Here is a 15,723-nt window from a genome sequence, read left to right as displayed (position 1 = left end):
TCGCTGTACAATACCTGTTGTATTTGAGCATTATTTCTATTCGAGGCAGCAAGGGGGCAAGTACAAACTGCATCATTGAAAGGGGACAACCCTCCTAGTACCTCTTTCAAGTTCAAGAATATCAGAAGAAAGACCATTCATCAGAACAGAAGCCGGTGTACAATAAGGCAATCCAGTCAATCAATGTCAAACCAAAGCCGAACCTCTCCAAGGGATCAAAAAGGAATCCCCATTCAATACAGTCAACGGCTTTCTCCATATCCAACGAAAGGACTGCCACTTCAGTTGACAGCCTCGCAAAGGCCTTTGCAAGAACCGTATTGTCCATATTTATCAAGATAATAGGCTGATAGCTAATCAAAGCAGTGGAAGGCTTGTCCTTCTTCAGTAAAAGGGATATATAGGCATGCCTGGTTGTACTCAGGAGCATCCCTTTCTTTCTTGAAGAGCTAAACATCTCAAGCATCAGTTTAAAGACAACATCCAGCATTATTTTATAGAATTCAGCAGGAAGTCCGTCAGGACCGGATATTTCCCACCATTCAAACAAAACACTGTTTTTTTTCAAATTCATCCATACTGCGGTCCAAGTCTAAGATGCTTCTATCCGACTCCATAATTTTCATCAAGGCATGATCATTAAGGTATCTAACCATATCAGCTCTATTGCACCATCAGTTGAGTAAAGTCTGGCATAATAATCCTGGAATTCCCTATTGATTACACCAGGATCATAAGTCAAAATTCCAGTGTCCCCTTCTATGGCACAAATCGACCTCTCATCTTGCAAAATCCTGAGGCAATGGGCTAGTAGATGCTCTCATCTCCCGCCCCTTTGTATTTATTTATTGAGGGAGTTGTATTATTTTTACCGGCGTCCAGTCATGTTTTTGGAACTATATGCTCTTGGGAGGCTGGTTCCACCGTTGTCATCATGATCAGTGTGTTTGTGTATGGATGGAGAGTGAATGTGTGCTAATATGTGGGTCCTTTCCTCTAGTAGCATCAGGAAGTGCAGGTGTGTCGTCAGCAAGTTGAGGAGGATCGCGGTAGGAGAAAGAATGCTGAATCTGATCGTGCCGCCGAGGGGGGGGGTTGGTGATGCAGCGGAATGCTGGTATCTGGTTTCGGGGCATTTGATATCGATAGGAGATGAGGTGGTGTGAGGGTGAAGATCTCCCGCGGTTCAGATGAAACGGGCCCAATGCGTCTTGCTGTCTGTGGAGGAGGAGGTGGGGATCCCTTTACTGTGGAATGATTCATGGTTCTGGGGCTGTGGCCAGTCACTGGAGGTTTTTACCAGTGTAAAGACCCTCCTGATCATATTGATACAGCAGGGTTTCTGTGGACATGGATGGAGGCCAGTCGCCCCTCCCATCCCACAATTCAGTATCTGGGGGCAGTGTGAAGGGTACAGGATCTTGGAGTCCTCTGCTCGACAATGGAACACAGGCAACTGTTCAGCAGGGGTCGGCCTGTTCTGGGCGGTGGTGCAATGGGCTTCAGGACCCCAGTTCTGAGTGCATTAAAATAAAGAGCATGAGGCTCACGTTCTGAGATGTCGGCGGAGTTCACTGGGCTCCCTCCTTCGCTTTGAGTTTGGATGTGCATGTAGGCATGTGTTCACTGCTGCATATTCGGCTAGCGTGGCTTCACATGACTGGGGGGGGTTTGGAGGAGGTGCCCACGAGTGGTCGGTTTGGGATGGCGCGTTGAAACACGCCTTATTCAGCACGTATCCGCTTATCCAATTATATTTCACAGTTTTCTTCCGGGCTAATGGTCACAGTGAATTGATTCCTTTCCAAGTGGTCTTCAGTTACAATACAGCTAAAGAGGTTTGTTTGTTTGTTTATTTGATAGAGCGCACCAAACCCTCAGGTAGCTGGGCGCAAATATTACAAGTATACTTGAAGCTTAGTTACAGAGTAAATAGGGTACGTACATACAGGAAATAAACAGAATTACTGCCACATAGTTTACAAAGAGACTAGTGGTCACATATGGGTATTACATGATTACAGTCGAATGGTACAATAGTAACAGATACATTGAGAGCCGTATGGCCTAACAGGCATTAGGTAGCAAGTGCAGTCATGGTATAAGTACAGAAAGAGACCGGTTTAGGAGTCGATAGCAACAGGTTTAGGTATCGTTAGTTCGTATCCAGGTGAGGACTTTCCGTCTAAATCTGGAATAAGGTTGGTCTGTTCTGAGATCTAAGGGGAGTGCATTCCAGGATTGCGCGGCTATGACCGGGAAGCTAAAGCCGCCAGCTGTGGTGTGTTTAAATCTAGGGATCTCTAAGGTGTGGGCGTTGTCAGATCTCATGGGGCGGGCAGTGAGTCTCTTGTTTATTCTTTCTACGAGATAAGGTGGAGCTATGTTGTTCAGACATTTAGATGTGAGAGAGAGTGTTTTAAAGAGGATCCTGTCGTAAATTTTAAACCAGTGGACATCTCGTCTAAATGTAGAGATGTGATCTCTGTTGGGGATATTTAGAGCTGTTCTAAGGGCATTATTTTGAAGTCTTTGCATTTTGTCAATAATGTACTTATTGGATCCCGCGTACAAGGCATTACAATAGTCCAATCTGGATATTATGAGTGCATTGGCCAGAGTAATGCAGCTGGTTTCAGAGAAAAATTGTCTGCAGGCTCGGATCAGTTTACAGGTATAAGCTGTTGATGATGCTAGTGAGTTGACTTGCTTCTTAAGGGTAAGTGCAGAGTCAAGGTAGAAACCTAGGGTTTTAACTGCGGGCTTCACTTTGATGACGTATTGTCAATGTTGAAGGCGGCATTGCTGGGGTTAGGTTTTTTAATGGCCGTCTCTGAACCTAGGATCAGTAGCTCAGTTTTGTCGTCATTCAGGTATAGGCCGTGGGATGCCATATACGCCTGAATGTGGAGGTATATCTTATTTACTAAGGCCAAGTCCTCCAGAAAGTTGCCCGAAAGGGGAATGATGATCTGGGTGTCATCTGCGTAATTAGTGTAGGTGACGCCCAGTCTACCCAACTTGTCAAACAGGGGCTTAGTAAAGATGTTATACATGGTAGGAGAAACACATGATCCCTGGGGTACGCCACAGGAGACTTGTATGGGATCAGCAGCTGCTGATGGAGAGAAGACTCTCATTGTACGGTTAGCTAGGAAGGACTGAACCCAGGTTATGGCATCACTTGAGAAATGGGCAGCTGAACTAAGGTGGTTGCATAAGACTGCATGGTCCACCAAGTCAAAGGCTGCAGATAGGTCAAGGAGGAGTAGCATAGCTGATTTCCCGTTGTCCTTCAACTCGTCAATACGGGTCTTGAGGTCTATTAAGGCTGTTTCTGTGCCATGGAGAGGGCGGAAACCAGACTGGCGCGATCCTAATAGGTGGTTAACTTCCAGGTAGTCCTGTATTTGCAGGTAAACTACTCTATCGATAATTTTAAGTAAGAAGGGGACTGTTGCAATGGGTCTATAGCTGGTGGGGATGGAGGGATCTAATGTTTGTTTTTTGAGCAGTGGGAGCACCCAAGATTCTTTGAGATTATTAGGCACTGAGTTCATCTTGAATGAGGCATTGATGAGCTTCGAGATGAAAGGGGATAGGTCTCTAGCTGCATCCTTTATAATTTGGGCCAGGCAGTTGTCTCCTTTGCAGTTTGAGGGTTTTAACTAGAGTATGATTTTTTCTGTCTCAGCGATAGAAATTTTCTTGAAACTGAAGGGTAGGGTGGTACTGTCCAGTGTGACTAGAGGGGGTTCCTGCTCAGGTAGGAGCAGTGAGGATTTCTTTTTAGCTATTTTAAGTTGGAGGAAGGTGATTTTATTTGATAGAGCATTTTGTATGTCAGTACACCAAGGCTTATCCTTGGCAATGTTGTCAGCCTATGGTATCAGTGATTCCATTTCACGAAGGATAGAAAATCGTTCCTTGGTGTCCGACTTCGCCTTAGATATTCTGTCATTAAATGTATTCTTTTTTGTGCTAATTATTTCCTTTTTGTACAGTTTGGAGCGGTTTGTTAGCTTGGCTTTATTCTCGTCAGTGGGAGAGTGACGCCAAGTTGATTGAAGCTTTCTTTTTTGGAGTCTTAATTCTTTAAGTTGGGGTGTACCTTTACAGAGTTTGACAGGTGCAATAGTGTCCAAGGCCTTGGTCATACCACTGTTGAAGACCTCCACTAGTAAGGTAGGGTCTGTATTACTGGCTATGTTGTTAATAGCGGGGAGAAGATGTGGGAGTAACTTTTCCGCTGTAATATCCTTTTTGCTTCTAGTGGGGAGTGGAAGTGCCATAACAATAGTTTTGGAGCAAATGAGGTCTATTGTGGCCGAGAAGGTAATTAGATAGTGGTCAGTCCAAGATTGCGGGGTAATGTTGGTGATGGTAATATTACAGCTCAGGTCGGTAACCCAATCTAGGGTCCTGCCTTTGATGTGGGTAGGGGTGAGGGCTTTTTGTGTCAGCCTATAATCCTTCAGTAGTGCAGCGACTGATTGGGCATGTTTGTCATCAGTGTCATTAAAGCCAAGATTGAAGTCTCCCAGCAGCAGGATTTGTGCATGGTCTTTGGTATTATTGGCTAGGAGGCAGGTAAGGTCGTCCTCGAAAGTTCCTAATGGTCCTGGCGATCTGTATACCAGGTGGATAGTAAGAGTATGGTTATTAGATAGGGGGTGTTTAGCTGTAAGTATCTCACAGGATTGGTAAGAAGGAGAGGTAGCAAGTCTAATAGGTAGATTCATTTAGGAAATAATGGCTAAGCCACCGCCTCTGGCGTTTGGTCTATCAGCTCTGAGTATCTGGTAACCATCTGGTACGGCTACCATAAGGGCGGGTTCTGCTGCCTCGTGAAGCCAGGTTTCAGTTATGGCAAGCAGGTCCAGGTTCTCATTAGTTAGGGTGTCAGCAATATCAGCAGCATGGGCCACCAGGGATCTGGCATTGATAAGCGACCCTGATAGTGATAGGGTACTTTAAGGTTTGGTGGTAAGGGGATGTTTAGTTGTAGGTGTCTTAACTCTTGGGGGAGTTTTCAGCGTGGTGGCGAGATGTGCAGAGGTCAGATTGTTAGAACTGTTCTGCTGTGCACGTTTAGTAGATAGTTCTGTAGGTTGGGCTGCATTACGTATGGGGCGTCTGCTGGTACAGTTTGTTTTGAGTTTGTAAATGCGGGGCAATCTTGATCTAAGTCTCATATTTCTATCCTTAGGTGGGCATGTAGCCAATGAGGCAAAGGCCATTATGGCCATTATGGCGAGGAGGCCTAATAGAAGTTGGGTTGTCTGGGTCCTCGGGATTATGCTCATGTTCATGGACTTGGCTAGGACAAGTTATCATAAAGTAGACTATTTGGAGAGCCACGGGAAGGGCTGTTTCCAGTAGAAGTGAGGTTATCACAGCGTAGGCCAATATTACTTTTAGATATAGTCTAATATCACTTGCACCAAAATAGACTAAAATCAAATTTTCTATGCGGTTATGTAGTTGTAAGCGTTTGATCCTTAATGTGGTTCATATATTCTGTATTGTATTAATTATATACTACCACACAGGTCCTTTATAGCCGGATAAATATGGTGCAAGTTACGATCCTCAAGTTCATCAACGGGTATTGAATAAGAATGAGTACATTTATTGGCCATGTTCTATTGTTTTCTGTCAATCATAGGGGCCTGCCTTAGCACAGGAAGTCTTTCATTTCCCTGGACATAATGATCAGTTCGCCCTCTACTCAGGTCACAGTAACGGTTGCCTTTTTGGTTTTCAAGTCTGCTTAATGATCTCTTAATTACATAACCAAACTGTCATGTGCCCTATGAATAATACAATTTCTGATAACAGTATATATATTTGCGGAATTTCATAACCAAGATATGAGACTTTTGAAATGGATCGGACTGTCTCATGTAAAACCTCATCCCCGTAAGGGCTACAGCGAGCTGACTTTACACAGATTAGAAACCCTACTGATCTTACGCTTTAATTCAAAAGTCCCTGTCAGTTTGAATATAACTAAAATCAGTCATGTGTTTCTGTAACATTATTATGAATATGAATATTTCAGTTTTTTGCTATTTCTCCTAATGTATTGAACTTGTGGTTCCAGTTTTGTACATTTGGTACTCTCTGCTTTTCCTCTCTTCTCTGCTTCTTTAATTCCACTCCCCCTCACTTTTCCCTTTCTTTCTTTGATGCTTTAATTGGTTTTTATTTTGGTCGTTATTTTGGGATAAAAGGCAATGGCACTTTGCACTTTATAGGATGGGGTATCTTTCCTAACAAGTGACGTACTTAATGGCATTCTTAACTCAGGCAGCTATTTGTTTTGGCTTTGTATGGAAATGGCAACCACTGAGTAACACTCATATGGATTCATTTGTTTCTGTCACTTTGACAGAATTCCTAAATAGTAATATATTTTGATATCACTAAATTTTCCCTCTTATGTGCAATATTTATTACGTTATTTTTAGCAAATTATAATGAATTTATGAAAGTGCGCAATTTACAGTTTTTGCGCACAGCATAATTAAAGCACTGTCACTCTGGCTACGCTTTTATTCATTTATTTGTTCAATATGCACTTCATAATTGCCAACTATAATACCTGCCACAGAAATGTTAGTAGGCATTAGAGGTGTACCATTATGCCGTTCTCAGACAAAATTTCTCAAGCACTGTCACTTAGATAACAATGAGGTTATTGCTTATTTGCACTTTGTACTATCAAGTACTGTCACTTTGACTGGGTAAGTGTTTTAAAGTCTGTCTTTCATGGCCACTATGTAACAACTACATTTTTTACCATGGGTTTATGGGAAATGGAGTGCGAATTAGAAGGGATTTAAAATGGATTGTCCCTCGTCGATTGTTATTACCATGATTAAGCATACAGCAAAATGTTGGTTGAATGGGATGTGATCCCGCTTGAATTTTTTTAAAACTTTAATAAAAATGCAGATGTTTTAAATACTGCATTAGCCCTCAGAGAATGCTTTCTTTGCATTGTTCTTGCATAGCAGTGCTGACCTGCTGAGTGTCTTCCCTTTCCATATCCAGCAAATGTATTAAGATATCAACATTTCCATGTTTCCCACTACATTACTTTAACTTACAGCACCATCTTGCAAGCTTTCATTAATGAGGACTTGAAGATTGCCTTCTTGCAAATCATCTACTAAGCAGGTTATGTCTACTTATTTATTTATTTATATCGTGCCTTTATGAGAGTTATAAGGAATTACTCAATTGGATTTCAATGTTGAATGTTTCTAAGTTTTACATGAAATAAAAAAGGTCTATATATAGTTATCAGGCATTTTCCTAGTACATTAGGTGTTCAATAAATAAGAGTTATGGTATAATTGGTTCTGCCCAGCCACACTTTTTCTCTTTAATCAGTTAACAGTGAATGACAAGATGGCGGAGGATCTTGGTGAATGCTGGTTGACCTTCATATGAGTCATTGGAATGACAGTGGCTACCTTGATGTGGAGAAGGTTTTCTGAGATGCCTTTTGCCTGGGTCTTAGATGTGGAGATTCTATCAAAGTGAAGGCTACTGTGGTTTGGGAAGGCATCATTAACTAAGACACAGATAACAGACTTGAATTTGAAACAAATAATATTTATTAACTTAAATGTCAGGATGGTAGAAGGCCTACCTTGCCCTATACTAAGGTGGGATTTCCCTACCTAAACAAAACTAAGGAAAGTCTGAGTCAAAGAATCCAACTTAAAAGCCTGTCTGTGTACAAAACTTTGTTTGTTATTCAATATATATTGTTTTAATGCTGGTTTTAACTTTCGTTCAGTTCGATATTCAAAATGTGCTGTTTAGCCCTATTTAGAAACTTCCATTCAGTTCAGTATTCAATTTATTTACGTTAGCGTTATTTGAAAAACTTCCATTCAGTTCAGTATTCACTTTATTTAGGTTAGCGCTATTTGAAAAACTTCCATTCAGTTCAGTATTTAATATGTATCTCATTTTGCTTTGAAGTGTTTTATCCATACGGGGCTTCATTCATAGTAAGCAGCCCGACCGGAGCTCCCCGGTTTTTGAGTGTCTTTTCCCCAGCATGCACCGGTTTTCAGTGTCTTCCTCTGGCGGCTCTTGCTGCTCCTCTCAACTTCCCAGGTTGGTGTCTTGACCTCAGCGAGCCCCACTCGTAGGTCGCTTTCACTTCTGCAGGCGCCGTCAACTTTGTTGCCACAGCGTGGAGGCGAACAGCATCCTCTCCTTCTCTGGTGCTTGTTAGCAGCACCCAGCTGCTCCGACTCCGCCTCAGAGGCTCTAGCACATCGGGTATATCTGCTGGCGTCCTGGTCACACTTCAGGTCCCACCATGGCTGCCTCCACACGAAAGGGTTTCCTGGTCTCTCCTGCCCAGGTCTTACTGCTGCTGCGTACTTTGTTTCTTCACTGGTTTCCCTTTATACACCTGCAACCCCATGACAGGCTGCAGGTGAGGACCTCTAATTAGACTGGCCTGACCTTTTTTAAGAGGACATGACTGACTCTCACCATACTTTATAGGCATCTTCCTTGTTTCAGTACCCAAGCGGTGAAAAGGTTTAGTGTTCATCAATCTTAGGGCCTGATTCACAGAGTGTTTTTCAATGGGTTTGCGCGATTGTAAAACACTTCTGTGAATCAGGCCCTTAGTCTCCTCTTCCTCGTCACAGTACTTCCAGATGTTAAATGTGGGGACATGAGGGGAGACGTCCTACGATACCGCACAAAGGTTGGGAAAGGTTCAGATTGGTCACAATTAGGCAAAGGGAGGTACCATGCCTCGCCTAAGGGCACCTGTCAGGATTCGCCCCGGAAATCAGGAAAGTCTGAATAATTCTCCTCTCCCCAAGACTGATGATGCCACCCACATGATTACATCCTCTGCTGCTGCTCGGAACGCCACCTACGCGAACAACTCGCATCATGATTTCCCCTGGACTCGCTCTCGTTTTTTCTCTACTCACTCCGCAAGGTTGCCATGGCGACGATGGCGCCCGCTCCATAGTCGTCACATGACTCAATCCCGGAGAGGCAGAGTTCGGCAAGGTCGCGGTGACCCGACATAATGCTTCTGGGTTACCGCACTCACCGCTTCTGATTTTGTTTCGGCACCTAGGCTATGCTCCTGAGTACCTGTTTGGTGCTTTCTTGTCCTTGTTCCTACTTACCTTGCCCCATCCTAACTCCCACTGAAGTCTTCCTGTTATCGACCTTGGCATGTGTAAACACCTGTTTTTGCCTTTCGTCTGCCGACTTGGAACGATTACGACCCATCTTCTGTCTCCTGAATTGGTCACCTTGCTGCCCGCAACGAAACAACCCGGAACGAATATCGACCACGCTTTGCTTTTTGGAACTTAACAACACCCCGCTAGAAAGTTACCAGACCCGGAACGTTTGACCATTCTCACGCTGCACCTTGATACAATCATCCGCAACAGGGAATCCATTCGTGTCTACTTCACTACCTACTGTGGACATTGCTTTTGAGGAGTTCATTCATTCACCAGAAATAAACTGCTTGCCCCTTAATACAGACCTGGGACTAGAGACTGGCATCATTGGCGCTAGAGTCGACAGGCGTCCTCGTTCCGTCAGGACAGGCACTGGATTAGAGACACTTGCACTCGCATAGGCGTCCTCGTGCCGTCGTGGTGTCAGGGCTAGATTTGGGTTGTGCAGTATTTCTTTCTGGAAGAACAATCTCCTCGTACTATTGGTAAATTGCTTTTGAGTTTGGTCTTGTAATACTTGTACTTGTTCATTGTTCTTTTTTACTACTTCGATTCGGAGTCTGTTTACATCTGTGATTCCTCTAGTTTTGTGGCGATCAAGAACGTTGTCCTTCTCTGCATCCGACGCTGTTCCTGCGGCCGCAGAAGTCTGGTCTGGTGTTCCATCTTCCAACGAATTGGCTCCTGGGTACTTATTTTGGAGGTACAAAGGGACATATTGGTAGGGAGAACTCAACTACTACATTACGAGTTCAACTACTGGTTTCTTGATATTCTTGACATACTTGACAGCACCCCACTCCCAGACTCTGAGGACCCTCCACCCAGGTGATCCTCCCTCACTTCTCCACCCCCAGGGTCTGGATCCAAGAGCCATGGCCTTTCCCTAGCCACCTGAGAATAGGATCCAGGGGCTTTAGGCGTGAGAACACCCTCAGGTTTCTGACAGGTCCGAGCACTAAAGAAGAAGGAATAGGGACCAATGACAGAGCCTTGTATGCAATGGGTCATGCTGTGTTTGACATTTACATAGGTCACGGACCGAGCTAGCGTTATTTCATGTTCTCTCAAAACTATTTTCCATTTGTTTTAAAAAAATCCTTAATGTGCCATTTTTTTTACTGGATAAAGAAGCTGTATGCATAATACCTGCTTACATGTCTTTAATAGAATCTAAACCCCCGCTCACAAAAGTGAAGTGGATTAGCCATTGATGCAGTTTAATGATATGATATGATATGATAGGTTATTTATAACGCGCTTAATACCCAGAGGTTTCTAAGCGCGGACCCGGGGATCGAACCCATGTTGCTCCGTGTCATCTTGCTTCCAAGGCAAGCACGTTGCGGTTGAGCTATCCTCCCGAGATACCCCATAAATGTCCAAAATCTTTGGCAACAGACAGGGTTTACGACCATACACTTGTGTATACCACTCGGATATGAACAAACGCCGCCAAAAACCATAATGGACCATATTTAGTGCAGGCTTTTCTGTACACACAGTACATCATCTTCCAAACATGGTGGCTTAAAGCCTTATGCTGCGGCCCTTGTTTAGTGGACATATGTGATAAACACAGCGAAGGACTATCCCACTGTGATAATCGCAAAAGACCTCAGACAGCATGGAATGCAGAGAATCTGTGCAGTATATGGTACGTAAATATGAGGACATTGCTAAGTTCATATATACACACAAACACTCGATAGTCATTTATTAAATTAAGTGTTAAAAATGCATGCAAAAGGATGCAAAACCATACTTTGCATTTATCTGCCTTTATTCAGAGTCCAATTAACAGCTTTTTCCTTTTAGATTACAGAAATGTCCCCATAATTCCCTAAATCTCTACCTTTCATGTACAGAAAAATGCCATTTTAGGTTTACACGTGTTAAATCTATATTAATAAAAGTAAAAACGTGTGGGTTTGTGGCTTGGCAAAGTGTTGTTCCTTATACAATTCCACACTGTTTTACCGGTCGGCACCACATTTTGCATAGTTACCTGTTAGGACCCTCTGGACATTACTGGCTACATGACATTTGGACACCCCACCCCTCTCCCCGGATTTCAGCACCCTTCACATATGAGACGGTTGCCTGAAATCTGCGAAACATCAATGTGGTCATAGAAGGACCGGTCTTGACACGAACAACAACATTTCTAAAACCACGTTTCAAGGCCCCGGGTGTACAGTTTCTGAAATATTTGCACCGCAACAAACAGCGCCACACAAGGGTGAGGCGACAGGTGGGGCGAGAGTACAGAAGGCCCCAGTATGCAGCAGTACACCAATTCTCGCCTCCCGCCAATGTCTGCTCGGGGTTTGTCAGCCAGCCACACGCGTCTATTCTCAGTGCAGTTTACTTCAGGGTGCAAAGCACATCAGGCGATAAGCAAATCGGAACATTAACTTACAGGATCATTGATTTTCAACAACTGAAGAGACTGTTATCATGTCTGTCTAAAAGAACCCGTTGGGAGAACGGGTACTTTTTGCTAGTAAGAAAATAAATACAATAACCTCACTTATTCTACTGAAATACCCCAGCGTGTGCAAACTTCATAGAGATTTTCAGGTGGAGCAGAAAGGCCATAAATACATCACGTTGCATTTCTTTTGGTAGAATGAATATGAAAGGATTTTTAAAAATGCGCATTATTACACAGAAATATGTTCTCTCTTACAAAACGAAGCACCAGGCCAACAACGTTTCACCCAGAGCTCACACAAAAACATATATTTTTCTTCCCAGCCAGAAACACTCACGAGCAATCCTGACCACCATTTTCCCATTATTGTTCTAGAACAGTGGTCTTCAAACTGGGAGGATGTCCGGGGGGCAGCCAAGGCTCCTTAAAAAGGGATTAAGATGACTGTTTTTAATATAAAATATAAACAGATTGTACGTCTTGGCCCCACCTGGACATCCTTTAGGTTCCCTGCGGTGCCAGCCCCTAGGTGGGGGTGGGAGGGCGCAAAATCAATATTTTTACTCAAGGGGGCTCAGTATGAAAACGTTTGAATACCACTGTTCCTTGACGAAGACTGCCATCTCTTGTGCGCTCCTGGAGCGTTGGTGACCTTGTACTTTTCACTCACGTGGGGATAGATTGACACCGCGCTTTCTGTCAGAGTCCAGGTTATCCACGAGGCGTGGCTCCTCTGTTTCCTTAGCTCTCAATGAAACAACAGTGGTGGTAATAAGAGGTCCTGTTGTGAGAAGCAAACAGACAATTATAAATCCTCTGTGTTCCCTTCTATAAAGCAACAGATATGATATGATAGTTTATTTATATAGCGCCTATACACAATGTGTTTCAAAGTGCTTCAAGGCAAGGGATGGATCAAGGGAAAATACAATGACATTCTTAAAGGCCATGAACAGTAAGGATGTGAAATTAACTATCGTACTCGCCCTGGTGACATTTCAGATAGTGCACGAGGTAAGGCATGGATAAGGAAGGGAGGGGCAGAGTGGGAATGAAATGGAAACAGACAGGCGACTACCGTTCTAGGCCTGACGACATTTCTGGTAGAGTCGGAGAAAAACAAGAGGTGAGGAAGAGGGGTGCAGAAAGGTAGGGGAGGAACAAAACAAGCAACTATCATACTAGGCCTGACAACATTTCAGATAGTGCTGGAAGGGGGTGAGGGGTGGAAGAAAAAAACAGTAAGGGGAGGAGACAGACGAGGTTGCTATCATACTAGGTCCAGGGACAATTCTGATAAAGTAAGTGCATAGAAGAAAGTAAAGGGAGGAGATAGGAAAAGGGAGAAGGGAAAGGAGGAGAGAACAGAGAGTTAGCAGTCAAAAGAGTGGAGAAGCAAGAGTGGAGAGTGAATACAATTGCAGAAGTCAGTAGTAACACATAATGGCACAAGCCAGGAACTTCTGAAGGCCAGGATCATCTGAAGTTCACACATGTGGGATCTGGCATGAAGGAATTGGGCACTATTGCAAATCTTTTGGTTAAGCACCGGGAACCCCAAGAGTTTCAAAGCGTGGCCAATCGGGGAACAACAACTGGGTCCACAGAAAGCAGTATGTACTGTGTTACGAAGAGAAGGCTAGAAGACACATTTCAAACGTTAGTGCAGATACAACCCTTGTATGTTTTTTTTTTAAATCTTGGAGAATGTCAAAAGTGGTGAAACACTCCCTAGAGGCTTGAGAAAGCGTTCACCTGTGGAACAGGGGCACGGCACAAGAGTACCCAATGTAAAGCAAATAAGGTGCACTGTAGTGCAGTGTCCAATAACATTTTTCTAATGAAATCTTTTTTTTATATCATGCTTCATGGTGGACTCCAGAATCTATGCGTGGAGCCGGCTATCGAACTCGAGCCGATTGCTGCTGTTTTGCTTCCAAGACAAGCACGTTGCCCCTGAGCTATCATGTATAAATAACATTGGGCCTTATTCTGAGTTTGGGGTGGCTGGAAAAAAAGTCCAAGTAACAGAATCCACATCACTTTTAACGTACCGCCAAATGGCAACTTTGAAATTAATGTGGATGGAAAGGGCATTTCCTTCACTTTTCCTCCCAAAAAATTGAGGAATTACCAAGGGCAGTAATACCTCCAAACCCAATAGAGTCCTCTTATGAGATTGCGCAATGGGGAATAACACCAGCTTGGAATCTTGATGACTTTCCTTTAGTTCCCGGTAAATGCATTGTGTGGATTTACCAATGGTCAGAATGAGGCCTATATGCCTTCACCTGTTACTGAGGCTCGCAGGTGTCCCAAACACACCTTTAGTTTCTGGTATCAATTGTAGCACTGTAGACCTGGAATTCATGTACCAAAACTAAACCAAGCATGTGAATTAAACTATTTCATTTAGGTACCATGAACTGGGGCAATATGTTAGAAAGTACACTGACCTTTTCTTACATGGACCCATCATTTGTTTACCCATCAGAATGGTCCTATAGCCAAATAGAGAAATGGTGTAATTCTTCCTTGGTGAGAATGACGCTTGAAGGTGCAATCCCACCCAGCGAAACTGTATTTATTATCCTTCGGCTGTGCACCCGGGACAGCAGGAAACGTTATACTGCAACCCTAGGAAACTGCCGGAGAACTGTGCAGCCACCTTTGAGAGAAGTGTCAATGGTCTGCCACAAAATCCGAACCACCCACAGCAGACTTAATTCTTGGCACACACTCGGATGTGGAGCTACGGCTTCAAATCTAGCGGTAACGCTGGCTACAGACAAGTCAACAGCCTGAAGAAACACCTACGCCGGTGATCCTGAACTGTGCGCTCCCAAATAGAACACCGGCGGGGCGTCCCATCTATGGCAAATGGTGAAAATGTTTTTGGGCTTCAGCCAGAGCACAGTGAGGCCTCTCTGCACCCACCTCGCAACACCTCTGGTTAAGAGCTCAGAGAAATACTAGCAGGGATTGTGTCCAACCTAGCATCACAATGTGACGCTTGTCTTTCCATGAAGTAAAACAAGAGGCAAAAATAAATACATAAAAATCGCTAGAGACACCCTTGGGAGTTTGCTAGAACTAACCCGTGAAGGACTACACCACAAAAAACCTCAACCCATAGTGGCTCCGCAGGGAGCAAGAGTAGTCTGCTCTTCCATGACAAAACAAACTCACAACATCCTTAATGTGCGATACAAAACGGTTCTATTCCGGACAGTTTGAATCTACAAACTCTCTGAAAATAAGTGCCCAAAGCTCACTAGAGGTATGTTCAGTCTACTACTGAGGCATTCCACCTCCTGAAGGGCCAGTCTGATTTCCAGAAAGGCATTCAAATACCAATTTCAGAATATCTCCATTTGCGTACAAGGGACTCCCTTGTCATATCTAAGAGGAGGGAGTATCTGGCGTTTGGGAGCAAACACTCTAACTCCTGGGGCATTTCAGTTGGGCCCTTTATCAAAAACACAATCTCCTTTACTGTTCTCCTACTCTCAGAAACAGTGTCCAGTCAGACCAACTGTCAAAACTGCTTTTCTCATACCTGTCAATATAACTACACCTTCCCGGGTGGCATATTGCCAATGTGTGCATCCTTGCTCCTACACAGGCCGCTGGAATGCAGACACCACAAACAACCAATAAAACGACCCACTGAGAGGGATGTCACTGTCAGACAGGAGAAAGGAACAGATTAACCATCTGTGTGCCAGCTTGCAGCCTCAATTGAAAATCCAAAAAAAAGATAGATAACCTAGAATGCTGCCCCTAGTCCCAATTTAAGTAGGAGCCCCGATATATGTAAACACAGAGAGGATATGTTGTATGTAATCTCACTCTATACACTAAATCTCAAGCACTATGCCACAGACACACAAAACAATCCCTTACATACACACACACCAGAATAACACCTACACCATACCATATAGATGCAAACCCAACACAGAGTGAGCCTCATCAGGAGTCTGGCGGTATCCCGGCAGTAATACTGCTGGGATACCGCCAGCGCAAATAGCC

The 15,723-nt window shown here is 43.8% G+C and overlaps 1 protein-coding gene across 1 annotated transcript in view; it reads right to left on the bottom strand.

Annotated features, from left to right (window-relative positions):
- The window catches only part of LOC138510494 (zinc finger protein 34-like), a 167,667-nt gene that overhangs the window by 53,251 nt on the left and 98,693 nt on the right, over positions 1 to 15,723 (bottom strand). Inside the window, exon 3 of the mRNA XM_069626186.1 lies at positions 12,359 to 12,469. Coding sequence (XP_069482287.1) covers positions 12,359 to 12,469 — 111 coding nt within the window. The remainder of the gene's footprint in view (positions 1 to 12,358; positions 12,470 to 15,723) is intronic.

The sequence above is a fragment of the Ambystoma mexicanum genome, chromosome 6p (assembly GCF_040938575.1).
Source record: "Ambystoma mexicanum isolate Mex_15411 chromosome 6p, UKY_AmexF1_1, whole genome shotgun sequence".
NCBI lineage: Eukaryota > Metazoa > Chordata > Amphibia > Caudata > Ambystomatidae > Ambystoma > Ambystoma mexicanum.
The sequence above is the reverse complement of the archived record's forward strand: the minus strand, read 5'-3'. Positions and strand labels throughout refer to the sequence as shown.